A 26516-nucleotide genomic window follows, 5' to 3' on the forward strand; every position below is an offset into this window, starting at 1 on the left:
TCAACCAAACTGCAGCTAGACAGGAAAGAGACCAACTGAGAGGAAGATCTTAGTTGATTAGTACATTTTGCATGTGCCCTAATGAATAGTTTGTTGCCTTAACACATGAATAACAAACCAGAACCAGTTATGAGATGTCTACACATGCCCTAAATTGGAGAGCAATTACAATTCCATTACTTGTCATCATGTCTTAGAAGAGCCTCAGTGTATTCCACAATAAGGAATTGCATCAGTTTCTTCCCACCCTACCTGTTGTTATATATTAATGAAGAAAGGGTTGAGGAGGTATGAATGATAAACTAGCTTTTTACTTCTAAATTGTTTTCTTTTTGATCACTCTAAAAGACCACTAAATAGTTTCAGGTGGTAATGAGAATCGATATTCAACATATAGATTAAATGAAAGAGTATGGTTTCTGGGATATATTTGTTCTTATTTCACTAGGTTTTTGCTGGAAATAAATATCACAGTTACTTCAGAGAAATATAAGATGAGCTCTGTTCCCATGATTTAAAAGCCCTCAATTTATTGTATTTTCTATAAATTTCTTCCTACCCTCAAAAAAGCCCCACCCACAATTACAAATTAGATTTAAAATATAACACTGAAATATAAAATTGATTTATTACATGAGAGAGGGAATTATCAACAGCCTTAGACAAAAATCCTCATGTTTGCTATAAAGATCAATATTTTTGATATTATAACTACACATTTCTTCCCAAGTTTTTGTTGTGGTCCTTTACTTCTCTCTGTATTAACTCCAAATATGATATTTGATCTGTTTGAAGCATTCATTAATTTCTTATCAACTCTCTGACCATTTTGGAACATCCTTTATGTTTGCCAACAAGTCTAGGCTATCAAAGTTAAGAAACAACTTGGTAGGACCTGGTGCAATTTCCACCATCCTCTCCCTAAAACTCATCCCAAAAAAGACAGTGATGTTCAACATTAGAGTATACTTAGAACTTCCCAATATTTGTAAAGAAAAAGGACATGTGGTGTAAGAAAGATGGAAATAGTGTAAGACAAAGAGGAAAGGAAAATGAAGCCAAGAACAAGAATATTAAAGCCAAAGGGGAGAAAATCTTGAGGGAGTATGACACCTCCCTGCCCCCACCAATCTTTCTCAGCCAGTTCTTTGTCTTCCACTGGATGTCTCCTGCCCGCCCCCACCCCCAAGAAAAGAAAAGGCAAAAAAGTGCTAAATACTAGAGCAAGGGTTCTTAACTTTTTTTTTCCTCTCATGGACCTCTGTGGTAGTCTGGTAAATCCTCTGGACTCTTCAGAATAATGTTTGAGTGCATAAAATAAAATAATCAGGATTACAAAGGAAACCACTTATACTGAAAGTTATCAAAATATTTTTAAAAAACAAATTTAGAGACCACCCCCCCCACCCAGGTTAAGAATCTCTGCATTAGAAGGGTGAGGGGAAACCAGTGCAACTATATATGTAGAATCCAAGAACCTAGGTTTAAATTCAGGCTGTGCCACTTACTATACGGATAACCTCAGGCAAATTACTTAACCTCTTTGGGACTTAATTTCCTAATGTGTAAAATGAGGAGGGTAGCCTAGACAACCTCTTCCCTTATAGCTCTAAATCTATAGAAAGAAAAGATGGGATATGAGGGAAAGGAAAGGAAGATTAAGGAAAGAAGAGAAAAGAAAGGGAGAGAAGCCAGGATGAGAAAGGAGGAGAAATGAGAAATCGTGGGGAGGGCGTGGAGGGAGGAGTCTACAGAAAATGCCAGGCCTGGAGCCAGGGCAGATTATTCCAGTCCTGGCAGCAATTAGAGGTGACCTATTTGGCAACAAGGGCACCTCTGCAGGAGTTGTCACTCAGTTCCACTTCAGCCAACACCTCATCTTGAGCAGCTCTGCCTGAGGCTGGACCTGCCTGGTTCTATCCAGTCCAGGAGAACGGGGTGACTGACTGTCTTTCCCCCTTGCTGGGCAGCCTGGGCAGGGATGCCTTGCCCAAGGCCCTTGGGGTTATGCCAAACTGGTGCCTCCAGGCTGGAGCTAGAAGCCTCTGTTCCCCCACCCCTCCTGCTGGGTTCTTGCTTTAGCTCCAGCTTGGGCGTGTACTTTCTCCTTCTCCAGATCCCTCCTTTTCCCTGCCTGGAGGATGGGATCATGAATATTCCCTCAGCTTCTGCAAGCCCCTGAAACCCCAGCTAGCCTCTGGGGTTCACGTTTCCCAGATACACTCAAATGAAATTCCCATTAGCTCTCCCAGGAGTGACCAGGTTTGATGAGGAGTGGCCTCCTAAATAATACATGAGGGGAAACTAATATACAAGGTGGGCCAAAAGTCACAAAGTCACAAAGGAGTTTCAATATTTAATAACTCCTTTATTTTTTGTTTTTAATTTACAACTCCATAGAATCACATACAGTATATGTAGGAGATATAGATATATATATAGGAAATAAAGAAAAATAATTTTCAAAAAGTTATTAAATCAGACCCCTTTGTGACTTTTGGTCCACCTTGTATAAAAACAATCAAAAAACAAAAAAAAAACCCAGAATTGTAAATTAATAGGGTATGGAGAAAGTTTGAGACTTTGTAGACAACATGTTGCCTTGTCAATAAAATTGTGAAGAAATAATAATAGATCCTGATTTTATGGTGTTTTACATTAAAAAATTGCTTGGGGAAATCACAAACACTTTATACCACTCCGGGCCTTTTCCCACCCTTTGAGGAGAGTAGTGCAAATATTATTAGTAGCCCTTTTATACTTGTGGAAATGGAAGTTGAGATCCATGTGACTTGGTTATACAAGTAACTTTATGATCATTAACAAAACAAGGAGCAAACACGGGTTCCAATGCTGACTTGATCACTAATTAGATCAATGACAGTTAAGGCAAACCATTGTTTCTCTCTGAACTTTAGTTTTCCTCATCTTCTGATCTAACATTCTACAATTCTGGGGGTCTTTTTTTGAGGTAGAGAAGATAAAGAGAATTCTATGTAAATATTTTGTTAAGTGTTTTCAGTTGGTAAGAAGAGTTTGGATTTTGTATAATTTTTTTAAAAAAATATTCTTTTTCTTTTCCAGAAAAAAGTGTTATTGCCCAGCCAGTATTTGTTTTTGAAAACAGAGATCAGGCTTTTAAGGTAAACCTGTAATAAAATAGTCTCCTCTTTCTTCCTAATCTACCTCCCTCTCCCCATCTTCCTCCCTTTTAATTTCTCCCCTCCCTCTCTGTTGGTCTATATCTCCCAACAAAGAAATCTGCCATAAGAAACTCTAATTAGAAAGTACTACTTCTAGATCTGTTCTTCATCTCTTCAGTATTCTCCTTTAAACTAAGATAAAAGATCCTTAAATATATCTCACTGATTTCAAAGGGTGCTCAATGTTATCATCTCTCTGAATATCACTCAGATCATCTACTTTGTGAAACACTATTACCAACAAGGAGTGGTCCCATTTTGCTATTATTGCCTGGTTGTTCCTTGGTGGTGATGGTGGGGTCTTCTTTGGATAATTAATCCAAGGGCCATAGAACCTGTATACAAACTCCTGACCCTTGTAGCCTGTGACTCATGTAACTGGGGGCGGGGAGGGGGAGCAGAGAATAATGGCAAAGAGCTGCTTTGTCCTAATGCTTTACTTTGCTTTATACTGTATGTACCTGTCTTGGCAGGATTCTCCTACATAGTGAAAAGATTCACATCTGAAACAGAAAAAGCCAAAGTCCAGATCTCACAGGTATCTTTGTTTCTTTCCAGAAGCCAGCTGAAGACACTACTGACAGAGTAGAACATGGTAATAAATTATATCCTGAACTTCTGAACAATCTTAATATAAAGCAAGGAAATATGATATGTTAGTGCACCTCTATCATGTTAATAATGAACTTTTTGCGTTTGTGAATTAGTCATCTCTGGTGTTGTCATTTGTGTTTAAAGATGACATCATATTCTTTTCCCTGTGCATTTGTACATGGAAAGATAGCTGATATGAGACCCTGCCAACTTTATAATGCTCCCCTCACACTGCCTCATGAATACACTACCTGCAGAACTATCTCATAATGAACCTTCTAAAGCCTTAGTTGATGTGTCTGTAGTTTGTAATGTCCCAGCTATTGCCATCAATGTTATACTATTTAAAATTATACGTAAAAGTATCTGTTTGAAATGCTTGAGAAACAGTACTATTGAACAATGTTTATAAAAAAGATGATGCTTGGTGTCTGATCCACAGCATTATTAAGGAGACTTTAATTTTATGGAGAAAGGTTTCATTGAATTTACCTTCTTCCCATTGTATTTCTCCCAGGACTCTCAGGCTCTTCGAGAAAGCGTGCCAGATCTTCATCTTTCACTTTCCACACAGCAGATACCAAGCAAGGTAGGGCCTTTACTTCTACTAGTTCACTTTTTTCCCAAATAATTTTTGGGGTTTGATTGCTATCTTTTCTTTTTACATCATGTTTATTTGTAAACCCATCCCTCTGCCTCTCTTCCCCAACAAGTCATGCCTCACAATCAAGAATAAAAAAAGAGAAAAATGTTGTTCAGCAAAACTAAACAACACATCAACTAAATCTCACAGTTTATGCAATGTTCCACAACCATAGTCCCCTACCTCTTCCAATTCACATTCAATGAGGAAAAAACAGAAAATTTCCAGTTAGAATGACTTCTTTTTAAGTTTACCATTTAGTAATGACATTTTATCATAAGAATTTTATTAGCTACTGAATTGTCAATGACTTCAAGTGTGTTCATAATCTTCCTGATATCCTAATTTTTCTCTTTAAAAAAGCCCCCTCAGGGGCATCTATCTAGGTGGCACAGTGGATAGAGCACCAGCCCTGGATTCAGGAGGACCTGAGTTCAAATCTGACCTCAGACACTTGACACTTACTAGCTGTGTGACCCTGGGCAAGTCACTTAACCCCAGTTGCCTCACCAAAAAACAAAAAACAATCAAACAAAAACAAAAAAAAAAAGCCCCCTCACTATATGCCAATTAACTTATTTTTAAATATCTTTTCAGAGTCAACACCCTCCCAAAAACGAATGAGATCATCTTCCTTCACTGTCCTTCCTACATTTCCCCCCTCCCAACCAGGTAATAGATTTTGAAGTTTCTAACCCAAGAGTCTAGCCTGAAGATTGAGCATTGTAAAAATGGCTCTCACCTCTTCATTTTCACCTACTAATATATTTTAAATATGTGTGTGACTTCAACTACTTGTCAAATTAAGTAGAAGTCAAATGGAAATGTTATACGCAGTAAAGCTTTGTGAATTCAGACTGTACTAATTTTAGCAGATTATATAATTTTGAACAAAAGTCTATAATTTAAGGACTTTTGTATGTATGATGAAGTTTTATGTAATATGAGTATATTTTACTTGTTAGTACCCACTTACTTGTTAATTGATAATGTGTGAACTACCCCAAAGTAATTAAACTGTACACATAATATACTGCAATCTGAAAATGTTCACTTACTCAAATAGCACTCTTCCATTTATTCTGAATTAATGTTGAATTATTCCATTAAAATGGTTTATCTGCATTCCATATCCCTTCATACAGAATTTCTACCAAGCCTGGAATACTTCTCTTGGGAGAATTGAACAACAGAAAGTGGGTATGCTCAGATCTATAGAGACTCAGTAATAAGAGCCACTTATCAAAACCTCAAATCGGAGGAACTATCATTATCAAAGCAAACTGATGTATGATTCTCTTCCCATCCTCCATTTAATAAGGTTGCTTATACTCAGAAGACTCAGTTCATAGTTTCCTCCATAATTAAAATCAATTCCATACTTTTCCATTAATATTTGTCAAATGCCTTTAACAGGAGTATTCAAGGTGTGATAAGCTGACCCCTGATGGTCCCTAAGACTCTTTAAATGGGTCATTAAGATCAAAACTATTTTTATAATTATACTAAATATTATTTGTGTTTTAAAATCCTCCTTCCTTTCCCAACTCTATATCTGTATGAGGATGGATTTTCTTCATATATTTCAACCAAAACAACATATCTCAACAGATCGAATGGAGAAGCTTGAGAATCTTGTCATCTTCTATTAAGCCAGACATTAAACAGATTTGTAAAATATATAAAAGCTACTCTTCTCACTGTTTTTTAAAAGATATTTTTATCAAAATATGTTATTATATGTTATTTGTATTAACATGATGAGTTTATTTTTATTTTAAATGAATGAATAAATATTTTTAAAATTTTCAGTTTTAATTTCTAATATGGTATGTATCAATAGATATAACCCACATAAACAAATGCTCTTTGAGGTCCTCAAAAATTTTTAAGTGCTTAATGGATTCCTGAAGTCAAAACTTTGAGAAACACTGACCTCCAGGTTGCTTCATATTGCTTGCATTTTCACATTTGTAGTTCTATTAAAAAGAACAGAAATAACTCACTCTACATACTTTTCAAAGAGTTAAAAGGCTATAATATTATTTTAAAAGTTTACTATTAGGTAGAAACTCTATACAAGATTTTTGGAAAAAGGAAGATAGGGAGGGGAGAGAATAAGTGTTTATATAGTGGTTTCTATGGGCGAGGCACTGTGCTAAGCACTTTATAAATCTCATTTGCTCCTCCTGATAACCCTGAGGAGCAGCTGGGTGGCATAGTGGATAGAGCACGGGGCCTGAAGTCAGGAGGACCCGAGTTCAGATCAAGCCTCAGACTCTTATTGACTCTGGACAAGTCACTTAGCCCTGATTGCCTAAAAAACAAATAAACCAATCCTGAGAGGTAGGTGCTAAAATTATCCTCATTTTAAAGTTGAGGAAACAGGCAAACAGAGGTTAATAAGAGTCTGAGGTGGGATTTGAACTTGGGTCTTCCTGATTCCAGCATTTCTATCTACTGTGCCATCAAGAATTGAAAAACAAAAGATCTGAAAGCATTTTGCTCTAGTGGAAGGATTTCATCTCTTGATAACATCTCAAGACAGGCTAATAGAGTGAATAACATACTAATCTTGGAGTAGGGAAATCTCAGCCCAAAGTGAGTCTCCAACACATACCAGCTGTGTGAACAAAAGGCAAGTCACTTAATCTGTTTGATCTCCAGTTTCTCAATTTCTTTATCTATAAAACAGGCTTAATACTTGTATCTGCACCACAGGGTTGTTGTGGAGATCCAATGAGATAATGTATACAAAGCACTTTGTAAATCTGAAAATACTATGTAAATGATAGTTATTGTTATTATCAAAGAAGTAAACATTCACCTACTATCTACCAGATACTGTGCTTGGCAGTGGGAATACAAAGTCAAATGTAGTCCCTGCCCTCAAGTAGTTTATATTCTTTTGGGAGAAACTCTGTGTGTGTGTGTGTGTGTGTGTGTGTGTGTGTCTGTGTGTGTGTGTGTGTGTGTGAATACAAGCAAGATGATTTTTAGACTGCAGGCGTTGGGGGGAGAACACTAACAGCTGAAAGGGTTCAGTAAAGTCCTAATGTAGGAGATGCTATTTAAACTGAATTTTGGAGGAAAATAGGGATTCTAAACAGTATTTTCCAAACTCATCCCTTTTCCTAATTTCCCTATTTTAGTTGAGGGCACTACCATTCTTTGAGTTACCCAGATTCATAACCTCGGAATCAACCTCAATTCTTTGCTCTCCTTCATCCCACATAGCTAACTAGTTGACAAATCCCTTCTTCTCTCCCATCTGTCCCTGTTTCTTCACCCAGTCACCACCTTAATCCATTATTACCTCAATCAGACTACTGAAATAACAGCCTAATTGGTCCCCCTGCCTCATGTTTTTCCCTTCTCTAATCCATCTTCCACATAACAGGAGTTCTATTTGTTATCAATGAGATTGTGGGTTCATCAAAGTATTGTCAATTAATCAATCAATTAGCACCTACTGTAAGCCAGGCTTCTTATATACAAAGGCAAAAGACAGTCCCTGATCTCAAGGAGCTCACATGCAAAAGAGGAGAAATCACAAAACACCAATGTATAAGTAAGCTAGTTACAGGATAAAATAGATAATCAGTCAAGGGAAGGTACTGACATTGAGGAGGATCAGGAAAGGTTTCTTATAGAAGGTAGGATTTTAACTGGAACTTGAAGGAAAGCAGGGAAGAAGGTAGGAGGCAGAGAGAAGGAGGGGGAGTATTCCAGGCCTGGGGAATTGCCAGCATATGATAATATAAAAAGAAACATTCATTTGTGTGGATTCATCCATCATTCATTCACTTAACAGTGCCGCACAAATGGTCTACTATTTACTTTGCTAAAGAATCTTTGTTGTCCCTTCAGACCATATCCCTCCTAATCTAGGATTTTCCTTAGTATACTATTTCTTGTACCTCCTCTACCCCAGAAGAGCCTGTGTTTGTAATTATCCCCCGACTTTTTAGCTTTATCTCAGATTGTAATAAAATGACAGAAACTAGCCCAAGCAACAGTAACCCTATTTGTTCTTTCAATGCCAATAGTGACATCTACTGGTGAGTTTACCACAGGATAGATTAGACCTTGCAGAGTGCCGAAACTGGAAAGCACATCATATTCTCACAGATAAAAACTGTTTTAAATAATCAATGTAAAAGAATGTTATTATGCCATTAAAATAATAGAATATAGAGACATTAATATAAAGTAACACGAAGCAAAGAAAGCAGAGACAGTATCCACAATGACTACTATTGTATAAAAAGAGAAAAATGGAGACTAATGAGCACTTTGGTAGGTGATAAGAATACAACAATCAAAAAAGAAACAATCTCCACTCCCAAGACATTTATCTTCTAAGGTGAAGGGCATATAAAATAAGCAGAAAATCCAAAGGGGTTACAGAGGAAGTGGATAATAATAATAAGCCTAATGGGTAGAGTGCTGGGCTTGGAGTCAGGAAGATTCCTCTTCATGAGTTCAAGTCTGACCTCAAACACTAGGTTGTGACCCTAGGAAAGTCACATAATCCCCTTTGCCTCAGTTTCCCCATCTGTAAAATGTCCTGGAGAAAGAAATGGAAAACCACTTTATCTTGCCAAGAAAACTCCAAATGCAATCACAAAACATCCAATACAACTGAAATGACTGAATAACAGCAACAATATAACATTAAAGTTTACAGAGTATTTTTTATATATTATCTCTTTTGTTCCTCACAATAACCCTATATGGTGAGTGCTTAAAAGCATTAAAAACAATTAGGTGGTGCAGTGGATAGAGTATTATAACTGACCTCAGATATTCCTTGTGTAACAGTGGAAAAGTTACTTGAGTGTTTAGTCTGACCTCAGTTTCTTCATCTGTGTAATGTGGACAACAATATCACCTACCTCCCAAGGTTGTAAAAATAAAGTGAGATAATATTTGTAAAGTGCTTTTCAAACTTTGAAGCACTATATAAGTGGTATCTATTATTATTTTCACCCTATATTACAGATGAAGAAACTGAATTTCAGAGAATTTAAATGATCACCCTGTTAGTTAAGTGTCTGAGTCAGGATTCAAAGCTTGATAACCCCTGACTTCAGGTCCAGTGCTCTTTCCATTATACCAAAATGCTCAATATATTGCATTGGGAAACTCATTTTCAAGTCATAGTCCTACTTATAGATCTAGACCTGGTGGCCTCAGATATCCAGCCTCCTTCCTTGTCTCATAGCTGAGGAAATGAGGTCTAGAAAAAGAAATGACACACAGTGGCAGAGCTAATGTTCCAGCTCTGCTCCAAATCCAGCCCTTTTTCGTGGGGCTAAAAAGTACAAATAATTGTGAATATGTGTTTATTTGAGTGATGGTATAATTTAAGGTTAGGGCAGCTAGGTGGCACAGTGGATAGAATGCAGAGCCTGAAGTCAGGAAGACTCATCTTCATGAGTTCAAATCTGGCCTCAAACACTTGCTAGCTTTGTGATCTTGGGCAAGTCACTTAACCCTGGTTGCTTTAGTTTCCTTATCTCTAAAATGAGGTGGAGATGGAAATGGCAAACTGCCCCAGTATCTTTGCCAAGAAAACCCAAAATGAAGTCACAAAGAATCAGATACAACTGCAAAAAAAATGACTGAACAACAACAGCAACATGTTTTAAAATTATGTGCATAATAGTTTGGGTTTTTTTAAGTTATCAAAGAAATTTAAAAGTGTTTTAAATACTTATTTTACAGTTAAGAAAAATAATGTTTTCATGACCACAGCTGTTTCACAATGGAATGTTGACATTGCCAAGACAGAAAAAGGTATGTAACCATTTTGGTTTTTTGTTTTGGTTTGGTTTGGGGTTTTTTTGGTTGGGACTTATGAGTTCATGTGTCAAATGCATTTCTGCAAAACTATAACAAACAGTTTTTTCTGGGTGGCATTCTTTTTTCATTTATTTAGAATTTTAATTTTTTTTACAATTTTTAACATCCATTTTAAAAACTTTGTGTTCCAAATTCTCTTCCTCCATCACTCCCCACCCTCCTTAAGAACACAAGCAATTCAATATAAATTATATACATGTAGTCATGCAAACATTTCCACATTAGTCAAATTGTGAAATAAAACAGACCAAAAAAACTTAAGAAAAAGGAACTAAAAAAATATATGCTTCAATCTTTATTTAGACACCATCAGTTCTTTCTCTGGAGATATACTGCATTTTTCCTAAGTCCTTCAGAATTGTCTTTGATCATTGTTTTGCTGAAAATAGCTAAATCATTCACAGCTGATCATCTTAGAATATTGCTTTTATTTTGTATACAGTACATTTCACTTTTCATCAGCTCATGTAAGTCTTTCCAGGTTTCTCTGATAACATACTGCTCATCATTTCTTATAGCACAATAGTGTTCCATCATAATCTCATCCCACAATTTGTTCAGCAACTCTCCAGTGATGGACATCTCCTCAATTTTGAATTCAACTTTTTTATTGCTTTTTGGATACCAACCTAGTAGTGGTATTACTAGGTCAAATGATTTATAGCCCTTTGGACATAGTTCCAAATTGCTCTACAGAATGTTTGAATCAGTTTACAACTTCACCAAGAGTGCATTAATGTCTCATTTCCCCCATATCCCCTACAGCATTTGTCATTTTCCTCTGCTGTCCTATTATATAATCTAATAGGTATAAGGTAGTAGCCCAGAATTGTTTTGACCTGTATCTCTCCAATCAATAGTGAGTTAGAGCATTTTTTCATATGTTATAAGTAGCTTTGATTAGTTCATCTGAAAACTCTTCATATCTTTTGGTCATCTATCAATTGGAGAATGGCTCTTCTTTGAACAAATCTGACTCAGTTCTTTATGTTTTTAAGAAATGAGGTCTGTCAGACAAATTTGCTTCAAAATTTGTTCAAAGTTACTATTGCTAACTGTATTTCCCTCCATCCTATTCCCTCCCTGTGACATTTACTCCACTTTCTATCTCATTTAACCCTGTCCCTCCTCAAAAGTGTTTTTTTTTCTGACTATCCCCTCCCCCAACCTGCGGTCCCTTCTATCACCCCCCTTATCCCCTTTCCCTCCTACTTTCCTGCAGGGTAAGATAGATTAGTATACCCAATTGAGTGTGTATGTTATTTTCTCTCTGAGCCAATTCAAATGAGACTAAGGTTCACTCACTCCCCAGCACCTCCCCCATCTTCCCTCCATTGTATAAGCTTTTTCTTGTTTCTTTTATGTAAACTTTACCCCATTCCACCTCTCCCTTTTCCTTTCTCTCAGTGCATTCCTCTCATCCCTTAATTTTATTTTTAAAAGACATTATCCCTTCATATTCAACTCACACCTGTGCCCTCTGTCTAAATATACTCTATCCAGCTGCCCTAATAATAAGAAAGTTCTTATGAATTACAAGTATCACATTCCCATGTAGGAATGTAAACAATTTAACCTTTTAATATTCCTTATGATTTCTTTTTCCTGTTTACCTTTTCATGCTTCGCTAGAGTCTTGTATTTGAAAGTCCAATTTTCTATTCAACTCATGTCTTTTCATCAAGAATGCCTGAAAGTCCTCTCTTTCATTGAATTCCCATTTCCCCCCCAAAGGATTACAATCAGTTTTTCTGGGTAGGTTATTCTTCATTGTACTCCCAGTTCCTTTGCCCTCTGTAGTATCATATTTCAAGCCCTCCAATCCTTTAAGATAGAAGCTGCTAGATCTTGAGTTATCCTGACTGTGGCTCCACAATACTTGTATTGTTTCTTTCTGGCTGTTTGCAATATTTTCTCCTTGACCTGCGTGCTCTGGAATTTGGCTATGATATTCCTGGGAGTTTTTATTTGAGGATCTTTTTCAGGAAGAGATTAGGGGATTCTTTACATTTCTATTTTACCTTCTGGTTCTAGAACATCAGGGAAATTTCCCCTAACAATTTATTGGAAGATGATGTCTAGGGTCTTTTTATAATCATGGCTTTCAGGTAGTCCAATAATTTTCACATTATCTCTCCTGGATCTATTGTCCAAGTCAGTTGTTTTTTCCAATGAGATATTTCACATTGCCTTCTATTTTTTCATTCTTTTAGTTTTGTTTTAGTGTTTCTTTTTCTTTCTTTTCTTCTTTTTTTGGTGAGGCAATTAGGGTTAAGTGACTTGCCCAGGGTCACACAGCTAGTAAGTGTCTGAGGTCAGATTTGAACTCAGATCCTCCTGAATCCAAAGCCAGTGCTCTATCCACTGCACCACCTAGCTGCCACTGTTTTAGTGTTTCTTGATTTCTCATAAAGTCATTAGCTTCCATTTGCTCAATCCTAATATTTAAGGAATTATTTTCTTCAGAGAGCTTTTGTACCTCCTTTTCCATTTGGCCAGTTTGACTTTTTAAGGCATCCTTTTCCTCACTGGCTTTTTGTACTTTTACCATTTGGCCTAGTTTGTTTTTTTAAGGTGTTATTTTCTTTGGTATTTATTATGTCTTCTTTACCAAGCTGTTGACTTTTTTTCATGATTTTCTTGCATCACTCTTATTCCTCTTTCCATTTTTTCCTCTACCTATCTCTCTCTCTCTTTTTGGAGGGCAATGAGGGTTAAGTGACTTGCCCAGGGTCACACAGCTAATATGAGTCAGAAATGGGACTTAAACCTAGATCTTCCCAACTATAAGACTAGCTTTCTATCCATTACACACACACACACACACACACACACACACACACACACACACACACACACACACACACATGCTTTTTGTATAGCCACCGTTATAAGTTATAAGTTAATATGCTTTGAAGGTCTTTGTTGACTACATCTTAGTGAATTACCATCAAAGACAATTCTTGCTGATCTAGATCCTTCCCTTGTTGTCGTCTTATCTGAGCACAATGTACTTGTGATCAAATAGATTGCTAACCTTCATACTGAAGGTAGTTTTTTGCTTTGTTTTGTTTTGGTTTCTGGATAGGGTAAAGAAAGGAATGAATTAGGATTAAATGCAGTTATCGCAACCCTTTTTTCCTGGAGAAACCTTGCATTTTACTGGCCCCTAAATTGATGGGTACATTTTGTTTCAAGACTACTTATCCTTCTGTTCTGTATTATTAAGGCCATTGGGAGCGCAGTCAACAAGGTCCCATTCTAAGACCTGCCATTTTGCAACCACCTCAGTCTCAGAGATGTGTAGAAAGGAATGCATTTGGACATGCCAAGGCTGTGGAATTTTACAAGACTAGTGAAAAAGCAAAAATTTTGGTAAGAAAAATAACCTCTGCAAGACAATAAATACATGTCAAGTTGAATTAAATTGAATCACTTCATTTTTGTAGATATCTTAATTATGTCCAAATAATGTTAGCTAGTTTATATGATAAGAAGGATTAGTTTGTCCCTTTCCCACTCTTTGTCACCTAGGGAGAGCTTTGAAGCATTGGTGGAATGAGGTAATGGAATATCAAAGCAAGGAGTTCCTGTAATAAAATGTCATGGTCAGGATGGGGTGAACCTTGAGAAGAACATCCTGAGAGCAATATGCTCCTGAGAATGGGCTTTGGAAGATAAATTTTGCTTGCCTCACAGTTTTACTTTTGAGCTTTCTGAGCTCATGTTGAATTTACAAGCATTTATTAATCACTTACTCTGTTCTGGGTACTGTGCTAAGTGCTGGGCTACAAAGAAAGGCAAAAGATGGTTCTTGTTTTAAAAAGCTCACATTCTAAAGGGGAAATAATGTGTAAAGAAAGGCTTCTTTGTAAAAGATGAAATTTTAGCTGGGACTTGAAACAAGCTAAAGGACAGAGGTGAGAAGGGAGAGCACTCTAAATCTGGGGGACATCGAGGGAAATGTACAATGGGGAGAGAGAGCATTGTGTACTAAATCTCAAGAGTTCAAGGAAGGTAATATGGTATAAGAGGAAAAAAAAGAGGCAGCTAGGTGGCACAGTGGATAGAGCACCAGCCCTGGAGTCAGGAGGACCTGAGTTCAAATCTGACCTCAGACACTTAATACTTAGTAGCTGTGTGATCCTGGGCAAGTCACTTAACCCCAATTACCTCACAAAAAAAAGTGGGGGTGGGAAAGGGTAGGATGGGGCCCTGTTGGATTTAAGAAATCAATTGCCATTTAAATTGTTGAGGACTGGTTAAGTGCTATTCTCTCTCTCTTACATCTCATCACAACAATGCTTTGTATATAATAAGTACTTAATAAATGAACTTTCATTCGTTGATGGAGAGGAACACTATGAAGGTGTTAGTACCAAAACAAAAATACTCAATTTAATTAATGCAATAAAAATTCAGTTAAGTTGGTATTAATCCTGGTTCTGACATGGTGCTCACGTTGAACTCTTGGGTAAATCACTTGTCCTATTTGGACTTCAGGTTTTTTTGTCCATGAAATGAGAAAAGGGTAGGGGAAGGGCACTGAATTTGGTGATTTACAGAGCATTTCAGCTCAAATTATAATGATTCTGTGTAAATATATCCACATGTGTATATTTACTTCAGGCATCAGAATTAACTAGTTAAAAGAGTAAAAAGGTTTATAGCAGAGCTGAAGATGAGTTTCTGATCAATTTGGTTGACTACCATGGTGCTGCTGATGTTGACACTATAAGATAGGTAAGTAAACCTTGCTGAAGCAGCAAGGGACCCTGAGGGAGATACAGGAGGCTGCATATGCCACACTGGTTAATCCATTGCCACTACCTCAATGATCACCTCCCCACAGACCCCAGTGAAGACAGCCCAGGAACCTAAATGAAGAGCTTTGGGAATAGTCTTGTCCCTCTGACTACCAGCCCTGCCTTCAGTTCAGGTCCTTCAGCCATCACTGAGGGAAGCAATCATTATGGAGAAGGGAGGCACATCCCTCACCAACACAAACTTCTGACCAATTTCCATCAATGTATATGTAAAACCAAGAGCCCTGGAGTGGCAAAACTACCCAGACCACAGGTCCTGCTTCAGTCCCACCCCCACACACCAGTCCTCATCCTGGGCAGCAATCTCTACAAGGATGTGGAGATGCAGTCTCCCCACTACTTCTGTGGGTACTGTAGACAAAACTACCGAAGACTCATAAGAGTTCCAACCACCAAAGTCCTTGGCATCAATAAAATAATTCAACATGAAAAGGTAGAGTGTTTTATCAGTAGAAATGGCACTAAAGAAGATATTTCACAATCTGCTTTGCACCCTTAAAAACATGGGGCCTTTTTATCTCACTCAGTTAAAGTATCTTATATGTGCTGTCACCCCCTTAGAATGTGAACTCCCTGAGAGCAAAACCTCTTGCTTGTCTCTTTGTTTCCCCAGCACTTAGCAGTGTACCTTCTATATAGTAAGTACTTAATAAATGCTTTTTTTTTCATGTATTCATTCATTCATGCTTTTTTTCAGTGAAATACAGGTGTTGGTCTTACAGTATTGAAATGTGGCATTTCTGGTCCAGGCATAGGAATTAACTTTTCTTAACTAGTATAAAAATTAAAAGTCAAAGAGGTTCTCTTAAATTCCAGTCTTTTCCTCAGCTAATTGACTACGGTGCATGAAATTTTGATCATGAAGCAGGCAAAAAGTGACCAGTTACGAGGTTTAAATTCTAGTAAAATTCTAGTTAATTGCTAGTCCCCTTTATGAAAGAGTTAACATGATCTTTTTTTTTCTGAGTAGAATTTTTTTCTTTCAGCTTTCTGAAGAGAATCTTCATAGGCCTACTGAGAATTCAACAAGTACTCACGCCTCAGTCAGATTATCTACTGGCTCAGACCTTTTAAGTCCTACCCCAATAAGGTGAGTTAATAAAGGGGTGGAGCAATTTAAATAGTGATTTCTGGTGGTTTTGCTTCAATTTCCTTAATTTTTTAACTATTTCTGAAAAAGAATTGAGATTATAAACATAAGATTACTATATTATGGAGGTAGCTAGGTGGCGCAGTGGATAAAGCACTGGCCCTGGATTCAGAAGGACCTGAGTTGAAATCTGACCTCAGACACTTGACACCTGGGAAAGTCACTTAACCCTCATTGCCCCGCAAAAAAAAAAAAAAAAAAAAAAAAAAAAAGATTTTCATTGAGCTATAGGTACAGGTCTAACTGTGTGACCAGGGGCAAATCTCGTAACCTCTCTGAAATTTCTCATCTGGTAAATGGGGTTATATTTTAATCACACCCATCTCACATGCTATGAGAACCAAATGAGATATCATGTGTAAAGTGCTCTGAAACTTCAAAGTGTTATATAAGAATGAACTATTATGATTACCATTGCTGTACTTAAGTGACCAGGGGAAAGTCACTGGGTTTCCTCATCTGTAAAATGGGGATATTATTTGTACTAGTTCAGTGTGTTGTTAAGAAAACCATCTTCTATGTGAGTGTGGATTACTGTTAATATCTACAGGCATGATTTAAAGAGAATGGGAATATCTTCTCTTCCCTCCACCCATCCCAGCTCAAAAATTTCCCCTAACCCAGGTGCTGAAAATCCACTTTCAGAAATTTAATCCTTTGCCTCCCTATCTCTGTAGGTATTTTTAAAAACACAAATATTCCTTCTAGGGGTAAGATATTAGGCAAATTTTCTATCAAGCATTATTGTCTTATCAAAGCTCTTTGCTTTAGATTTAGGGGGACTTTGTAGGAAATAATGCTGGCTTCCTGGGGGTAGAAAAGAGCTAAATAAGGAGAAGAGAATGAAGGCTTCAAAATATCCATAACAGAGTTTTGCTTTTTGTCACTTTTTCATTATCACCTATCATCCAACATTAAAATGTTTAACTTAGATTGTTTTCAGTTTTAATTTCTTTCCTCATCTAATCTTTTCATCTGTTTATTTTTAATATTTGGAATGACCAATATCATCATTGAAAAATACTACTTAAAAATTCTTTCCACAGAAGTCAACCAGATGAAGACAGAAGTTCTTTACAAAGCCATAGTTCTGATTTCATTTTTGGAGAAAATATGAATGAGAGAGTTTTGGTAAGATTTCATAGTCGAATAACTCAATTATCACTTATAAGAAAATTTTCATTTTAGTACTTTTAATAGCAACATCATCAAAACAATAGTTAAATTCTAATACACTTTTTAAAGCTCTCTTGGATGAAAACGATATGCTTTCCTCCCCTTTGAACAAAAGAACCTCATGGGAAGCGTGTTCTAGTTATTAGGATAATAGCTTGGAAACCCCAGAGGAGAGGAGCTGCATAATTACAATATATTACATTTGTAATACTGTTATGTAAGTGCTTTGGCATGTGTTAATCAAGACAGTTTTTTTCAGGGGGTAAATCTCAGCAGGTCTAAAGACACTTAGATATGCTCAATTGGTAATAGAATTGTTGTTTAGCATATTTCAACGGCACTGAACATCAGCAAACTGCTTTTTAATCATTCGTTAATGAATCCTCACAAAACAATGCTATGTCGAAGTACAGAGATGAAAACCATTATAATTACCATTGAAATGTTAGGGGATAGAAAACATAGGCTCAGAACATTTGAGTGACTTACTCCTGAGGTATAAAGTCAGAAAAACTGAATTAGTGATGGATAGTTCAAATTTTATTAAGCACCCATTTGTACAAGGTACTGTGTTGGAATTCATGAAGCTCTGATAACTGAATCAATGTTTAATTGACTAAACTTTAAGATTTCATATTAAATTCCACAAACATTTATTAAATGTCAGCTATGTGCAAGACCTGACACTAGCTGCAGGACTAGGGGCAAGTCATTTGACCTTAACTCTCGGAAAATAAGTTCTAAGTTATATGTAGGTGGGTAGGTGGAAGGAAATGGAGAAGAAATGAAAACCACTCCAGGATCTTTGCCCCCCAAACCCCATGAACAGTATTGGCACATTATAGTCCATGGCATCATGAAGACTTGGACACGACTGAACAACTGAACAACAACAATAAGAACAATGTGGATGGAGTCTTGGCACCTAAGAAGTCACAGATCCTTGATATATTGAAGCATAAGACATTTGTCGGGTACAAAACTAGCAACAATGGGGCAGATATGGATACAAAAAACCCCCAATGATACAAGGAAAAGTAAAAAGTACAGAGGTGTAGGCTCAAGCTACAGGGAAATTTTAAGTAAAACTAGGTATCTTTCACCTGGGCATGAAGAGAGAGGAAGCTTCCTGGAGGAAATGGTACCTTAGTTGGTCCTGGAAAGGAAGAAAGTAATTTTTAAAGATAGAAAAGGGGGAAGAATATATTCCTGGGATGAAGAGCAAAAGTATAGAAATAGGACAGAGGTTAAGAGATTTTTGCTAACTTTGGAAAGAGTGGTTTCAGTGGAGAAGTTGGCAATCAGATTGAAAGGAGTTGAGAAGTGAGGGAGATGGTAGGAAAGAGACACAAGAGTGTAGGTGATGCTTGCAGAGGTTTTGGTTGGTAAAGGGAGAAGAGATATAGAATGGAAGTTTGAGGGGATGACAGAGTCAAGTGGTGAAGTTTTTGTTTTTGTTTCATGAAAGATGGAGAAATCCTGTGCATATTTGTAGGCATCGGGGAAAGAGCAATTAAATGAGAAGAGGTGATAAATGAGAGAAAGAATTGTTGGGGTAAGTTCCTACAGGAGACTGTAGGAGATGGGACAAGAGTACAAAGTGTTTAGTAAGTGTTTACTAATCAGTAATGGTATTCATTTAACTATTTCATTATATGATACTGATCAGGAAAAGGCTAATTAGATTAAAAAAGAAATTCATGTGTGTAAAAACAAAAACTTTTGAGTCTCTGTATATAATGTACAGTATTAAAGAAAGCTTCTTGTTTTCTAGAGTCCACAAAAATCCATTGAGCTTCACCAAAAAAAAGATCAATATAATGGGGAAAACCCATTCACTTCATCTGTATCATTTCCCATACAGTTTTCATGTACAAGTAAGCATTTCTCTTCTCTGCTCTTCCTCTTCTCTCCTTTCTATATTTTGTCTATCGTGAGATCACATATGCATGAGGTATTGTTAAGAATAGCTCATGTTTTAGAATCAAATTAGATATATTTAATATACCAGTAATACATATATGTGGTTAAATGGTATTTTAAAATAACCTACACATACAGATAAATAAAATTAACATTTAACCCTTTTAGATTATTAAATGCCATATTATTTGAATTTCATTTTAATTTATGTCAGATGATATTTTATTTAAAAACTTAACCAGTCTTTGAGCTTAATTAGCAGCAGTAAAATTGTTTTGGAAACAGTCCAACACAATATTTTTATTAATTTACACTGACAAAGAACATCTTCTAAGATTGGCATATAACCATGGTCTGGAGATTGATTTATTTTCATTTTCTCTTGGGAATAGGCTCTCGTAAAAACACAACACTGAAGGAATCAGCAGCTGCATTCTTCTCCAAACCATCATCAAAATGCATACTGGAGAAAATTGAAGTTATAACAGGAGAGGAGGAAGAACATAATGTGTTAAAGGTCAGTTTGTCAACATCCCTGTGCCTGATAACCATCAAGAGGGTCATCTTTGAAGCTGAAGGACAGCAGTGTCTTTCCTTGAAAAAGCTTATGAATTAACGTTGACTTTGAACTAGATTGAGCCAGTTTTTTTATTTGAACTTTTGCTTCTTAAGGGAAAAGGACTTGTTTACAATGAGTTTTTATTAGTTTCTAAAGGGAGAAGATAGCCTAGAATGCTATATTACAATAGGTCCTACCTCTCACATACTCAAATGTATAGGTAATTTTATTGAACTAAGACTTAGGATCAAAAACCAAAACCAAAACCAAACCATTCAATTATAGCTGTTTTAATAATCAGTGCTAAAAGAACTGTTTGTATTTTAGAATATTTATGAAATGCTCTATTGAAAAGATGACTTACATCTAAGATAAGAATATAGGAATCGGGGCAGCTAGGTGGTGCAGTGGATAAAGCACCGGCCCTGAATTCAGGAGGACCTGAGTTTAAATCCAGCCTCAGACACTTGACACTTACTAGCTGTGTGACCCTGGGCAAGTCACTTAACCCTCATTGCCCAGCCAAAAAAAAAAGAAAAAAAGAAAAGAAAAGAAGAATATAGGAATTGATAACAATATCATAACAATGTTATGGTAGTACCAACAATTATTATAGTTATATATAATATTAATATCACATGATGATAATATTATTAATAATAAATATTGATATAACCTTCACTATGTGCTAAGCACTTTACAATTATTATCTCATTTGTTTCTTACAAGACCCTGGAAAATAGATGCCATTATCCTAATTTTACAGATGAGGAAACTGAGGCAAAAAGCATTTAAGTGACTTCTCTAGGTTCAAACAGCTAATAGGTATCCGAGGCCAAATTTGAATTCAGGTCTTTCTGATTGCTGGTACTCTTTCCACTGTTGGTTATTTTTGGTTCTTTACTTTTTATTTTGCCAAAGTTCTTTCAGATGAGTTTGTTTGACACTTTGTCCAAATCAAACTTTCCCTCATCTTCTTTAATTTGTATGTTGTTTATGAAGATTTGCATAAATATAAGTTTTGTGACTCTCAATCCAATGATAGGAAATAAAACAATGCAATCATGGGAAGGTTTTCAAACCCCAAAAGTTGCTTCTCCCAGGACTTCTTCCTTTTCCTTTCTCCTCTTCTTACTTCTCCATGACCTTCTGACATTTAGGTTGAAGTGGTTAGGTTATTCAATATATACCATGCCCTTTACTATGGGACATCTTAAATTTCATTTCTATTGTTATATATCCCCATCTTTCATAAAATTGACATTGAGATCCACTTAAAAGTGGGTCCGTAGAAGATACTTGATTCAGAACAAATTTACCTATATGACAAGTTGTCTTTGTTTTTATTTTTCATTTAGATCAACTGCAAACTCTTTGTGTTTAAAAAAACAACACAATCTTGGACTGAAAGGGGCAGAGGAACTTTGAGACTTAATGACACAGCAAATAATAACTCTGGGATGCTGCAGTCAAGACTGAGTAAGGAAAATTAATTTTCTTTATTAACTAAATCATGTTTCTATGGGTGAATAGGATTTCAGACATATATAACTCAGAAATAGAGGCTGATACATTTCTTAGGGATCCAAACTTTAATATTCTCACTTTGTGTGAGAAGTATTTTTGAAAAGTTTGAATGAATAGAATTTGTGTGAATAGCATATTTTAATAATAAAAATAATAGTGAGAATTTCTGTAAACACATCATTTACAAATTGCTTTACAAATATTATTTTATTTGATTCTCACAACAACCCTGGGAGGCAGGTCTTATTATTATTCCCATTTTACAGATGAGGAAACTGAGGCAAAGATTAAGCGACTTGCCCCGGTTCACAAAGCCAGTACATGGCTGAAGCTGAATTTGACTTCAGTTCCTTTTGGTCCCAGATCCAACTCTCTAACAACTGTATCACCTAACTGACAATATATTCCCTAATACATTAGAGAAATTTGTTATTTAGAGGGATTCTCAGTTTTCACTAAAAAAAAAAGAAAATCATGAACATGAAGCAAAGGTGTTTGACTAAATGGTATCTAATGTCCCTCCCAACTCTAAATCTATGCTTCCTATGAAGTTGTGAATAAAATTGAGACAGAGGGTATGGCTTCTGTGAAACTCACTGGTTCAGAGTAGGTAACTTGCACCTGGATTTGTGGGAGTGTGGAAGGAGTGGTACTGAGATTGGCAGAAGCAAACACAGTCCATTAGTACTTCAATCCCTTAAATTATAAATGGCAATAGATAGCAATAAATGATAATATATTGTAATAGATAATGATAATAGATAGCAATAAATGATAATAGATAAAAAATCTATATGAACATATGGAGAGAAACACAGAAAACAGGGAGAGACAGAAAGACAGAGACAGAGAGAGAAGAGGGGAAGGAGAAAGGGAGGACACTTACTAAGTGCTTTCTTTGTTCCAAGACACCATTCTAAATCCTGGGTATGCAAAAACAAGAAAACAAACCAATCTGTACTCTCAGGAAGCTTACATTCTAATAGGGGAAGACAAAGTGCAAAGGAGATAGCTGCACACCTGAGCTTTCTCATGATAACAAGGTTCCAAGTATGCACTTATCAGTCACTGAATTGTCCCCAAGGTGTAGTCATCTTCCTGACAGCCAGGCAGCCATTGTGGAACCGGAGTAGCCAGGAGGGTGAGCTGGAAGTGGAGACTGTAGATTCTGTTCAGTCATAGTAGCATTTGTGCAGCAAAGAGAGAACCCTAAACAATATGATCTCTGACTGAAGTTTTGAGCCCAAAGTAGTCTTCGTGAGAGGGAAGAAAACACCTGTTCAGCAGAGTGAGAATGGGCCTTCAGAAAACCTGGTACTTGGGAGAAAATAAGAAATGTGTGAATGTGAGTTCATAAGTCTTATTTATGACTTCTGCTTTCATTTATCAATATAAATTCTAAATAGAATATCAATATGGTTGTTATTCAGTTCCTTCAATAAGGTCATTGGTCATTGAAAGAAGATCAATATAAAGAGTACCAAGAATTGTTAGTATTTGTAAATGGCCTAAGAGCTGGCAGCCTCTGGTCTCCATTCCCTTCCCCATCCCCTCCATTTTCCTCCACTCTACTATTGTCAGGGCAAAAAGAAAAAGATTTCACTGGACTGAATCCTGCTCATATATGTTTCTTGGGTTATCAGAGCCAAAATATTAGACATCTAGTAGGTAGCTTTCTGGTCATAAGTTTCTCCATACTGAGCAAGGCAAACTGTTACTGGGTCATTGCCTGGAGCAGCTGGATAGCTTCCTTGGGAGAAACAACCTGAGCTTGTGCCACAGTGGCTTAGACTTCTAGAAATCCCTGGTCACATCTGTGCCATGGGGCAGCAGCATAGGACTTTGTGGAAAAGTTCATATTTTACCATGAAAAATATTTGTTGAAAGAAGATGTAATTTTATACAACTTCATTGCATTCGGGTTTACCTTAAAGGCAAAAATAATTTGGGATTTTTAAGGGGGGGGGCAGCCTTCCTCTATCACTTAAGTACTTCTTCTAGTGTGTGCTCAACATTCAGATCAGCACTGATGAAGAGTAAATGACCTCTTAAGGGAAATTGGACGTCTACCATGACCTCCTCAAGCTTGACCCTGAATCAACATACTCAAATACTATAATTTTGGTCACAGGCACAAGCCTTCAGATAAATTATAGCTACATTGAGCCCCTTTGTTTATATTGCCAGGGCATGTTTTGTTGACTCAGTTTTTCCAAAGCAAAGATCCTTCAAGGCGGCTGTTAGAATTCTTTTGCTTCCTGGAATGCCAAGGCAACACAACAAGAGACGGAGAAAGGAGGAACAAAACGTCACAGTGGTTAATGTAGCTGCAAATGAAGGCAGACACAAAAATAAGACTGGACAATACTGACTTCAAATTCAGAAAGTCACTGTTTGTTGTTTGTTTGGTTTGGTTTGGTGAGAGAAAGCCACACATTCAAATATAATTACTAAGTGGCCTTCAGTTCTATATACATGCCTAACACCTTGTGGTGTAAAAGCAAAGAAAGAGAAGTCACAGTACCTAGTGTTAGAGACATTTATAAAAAGAGACAAGACCAACACAGCCATGGTTAAATAGCTTTATTTTAAAACTGTTTTTTATTTTCTGATCCAAATTCTTTCCTTCCCACCTCTCCCATCAACTGAGAAAGCAAGATAAACAAAATGCCTGTTACAAACATGTAATGTGAAGCAAAACAAATTCCCATATTGCCCAGGTCCAAGTGCGTGCGTGTGTGTGTGTGTGTGTGTGTGTGTGTGTGTGTGTGTAAGAATGAATTTGTGCTCTGAATTAATCACCTTTCTATTAAGAGGCAAGTGTGTAATCTTGAGTACTCTGAAATTGTCATTGGTCATTGTGCTGATCAGAGTTCCCTAATCTTTCAAAGTTGTTTGTCTTTATATTATTGCTATTATTGTATAAATTGTTCTCCTAATTATGGTTTTTCTCACTCTACATTAGTTTATACAAGTCTTTTAAGGTTTCTCTAAAACCATCCCCTTTGATCATTTTTTTAATGTAATAAATATTTTTATTTATAGTTCGGGGTTCCAATTTTGTCCCTCCTTCCCTCCTTTCCCTCCCCCCTCCCTGAGGCATCAAGCAATCAGATATGGGTTATACATATATGATTATGCAAAGTATTACCATATTTGTCATTTTGTTTAAGAAAACTTGATTAAAAGAAAAAAATGAAAGTGAAAAATAGCATGCTTTAGTCTGTGTTCCATCAATATCAGTTCTTTCTTTGGAGGTGGATAGTATGTTTCCAGCAATAGTCCTTTGGGATTGTCTTGGATCACTGTATTGTTGAGAAAAGTCAAGTCATGCACAGTTCTTCATCAAACAATATTGCTGTCTCTATGCACAATGTTCTCTTGGTTCTGCTCACTTCGCTATACATCACTTCATACATGTCTTTCCAAGCCTTTCTGAAGTCATCCTGCTTGTCATTTCTTATAGCACAATAATATTCCATCACCATCATATACCACAGTTTGTTTGTTCTAGCACCTTTTTCCCATCTTCTGGTGCTCAGTGAAATCGTTGGTTTTTTTCTAAAGATACCCCATCTATTGGCACCCTGTTAAAGCTTCCTATTGCTTCTTTTTCTCTCCATGACAGACAGAGCCAGGAAGAGGAACTGTGACACTCCTTGCTCACCACTGGGACTTTTAGACCCTTCCTGGGCCACTATTATTCAGCAATCACCTTCCTTCTACTTCTAAAACTCACTTTGTCCTGTTTGGATAAAACATCTTTACTTCTTCTCTAATAACTCCAACTCTCATCATCTTTTTCTTCACCTCAACTTCTGCCCCTTTTAGACAGCCTTTTTTTTTTTAATGGGGCAATGGGGTTAAGTGACTTGCCCAGGGTCACACAGCTAGTAAGTGTCAAGTGTCTGAGGTCGGATTTGAACTCAGGAACTCCTGAATCCAGGGCCGGTGCTTTATCCACTGCGCCAGCTAGCCGCCCCAACTTCTGCCCCTTTTAACACCCTGACCTTACAGATTCTGAATTTTCTCAACTCCTCTGCCTTCTGACTGTAGTTTTCCTCAGCCAAGCACAGTAGTGGTCATACCTTGAACTTCTGCCCCCAAGTGACTTTGCCCAGGTACCTGAATTCCTAGTTATGATTAAAACCATTGTGAAACTTTTCCTAAACATACCATATGAGGTGATACAGTGAGTTAACTCTCATGAGAAGCAAATGGAATGGAAGAAACATTTCTAAAACACTGGTTATGTGCCAGAGACTGTGCTAAACGCTTTACAAAAATGATCTCATTTGGTTCTCACAACAACCCTATGAGGTAGATGCTGGTTACATCCCCATTTTACAGTTGAGGAAACTGAAGTAAGCAGAAGTCAAATAACTTGCCCAGGGTACCATTTGAACTCTGATTTTCTTGCCTCCAGGCTTAGCCCTTTATCCATTCTGCCACCTAGCTTCCATAAATGTGTGAATAAATGTGTTATGGAAATTACCTAAATAATTTAGACTACCCACCCCCCTCCCCCCCCCCCCGCCAACAAATAAACTTTTTGTTTTGTTTTGTGGGACAATGAGGGTTAAGTGACTTGCCCACGGTCACACAGCTAGTGTCAAGTGTCTGAGGCCAACTTTGAACTAAAGTCCTCCTGAATCCAGGGCCGGTGCTTTATCCACTGCACCACCTAGCTACCCCCAACAAATAAACATTTTAAACCAAATAGATTGGTTTAAGTTAAATTTAAATTTAAAATTCTTTTAAGGCAAATTCACTTCTCCACACCCTCCTCAACCCCCATCTAATTGTCTATTTCTTGGATCAGGTTGCATAGTTGCTCAGCTGGGGCTCAATGGATAATTCCCAACCTTACACTTTACTTTTTGCAGTCTCCAACTGGCCAATAAGTGGCAACCAGACTTTGTCATGTACACAGTGACAGCAACACTGTTTGACAAAAAACTGTGAATGACTTAACTATTCTCAGCAATACAATGATGTAAGACAATCCCAAAGGATTAATGATGAAGCATACTTTCTACCTCCAAAGA

At 36.9% G+C, this 26516-nt stretch overlaps 1 protein-coding gene across 1 annotated transcript in view; it reads left to right on the forward strand.

Annotated features, from left to right (window-relative positions):
- RANBP3L (RAN binding protein 3 like) overlaps positions 1-26516 on the forward strand; it is a 65552-nt gene that overhangs the window by 21754 nt on the left and 17282 nt on the right. The window contains exons 3-13 of the mRNA XM_043975903.1: positions 3085-3143; positions 3762-3798; positions 4315-4386; positions 5038-5112; positions 10171-10242; positions 13537-13682; positions 16120-16223; positions 17330-17414; positions 19234-19336; positions 19775-19899; positions 21300-21420. Coding sequence (XP_043831838.1) covers positions 3085-3143; positions 3762-3798; positions 4315-4386; positions 5038-5112; positions 10171-10242; positions 13537-13682; positions 16120-16223; positions 17330-17414; positions 19234-19336; positions 19775-19899; positions 21300-21420 — 999 coding nt within the window. The remainder of the gene's footprint in view (positions 1-3084; positions 3144-3761; positions 3799-4314; positions 4387-5037; positions 5113-10170; positions 10243-13536; positions 13683-16119; positions 16224-17329; positions 17415-19233; positions 19337-19774; positions 19900-21299; positions 21421-26516) is intronic.

Source organism: Dromiciops gliroides, chromosome 1, assembly GCF_019393635.1.
Source record: "Dromiciops gliroides isolate mDroGli1 chromosome 1, mDroGli1.pri, whole genome shotgun sequence".
Classification (NCBI taxonomy): domain Eukaryota; kingdom Metazoa; phylum Chordata; class Mammalia; order Microbiotheria; family Microbiotheriidae; genus Dromiciops; species Dromiciops gliroides.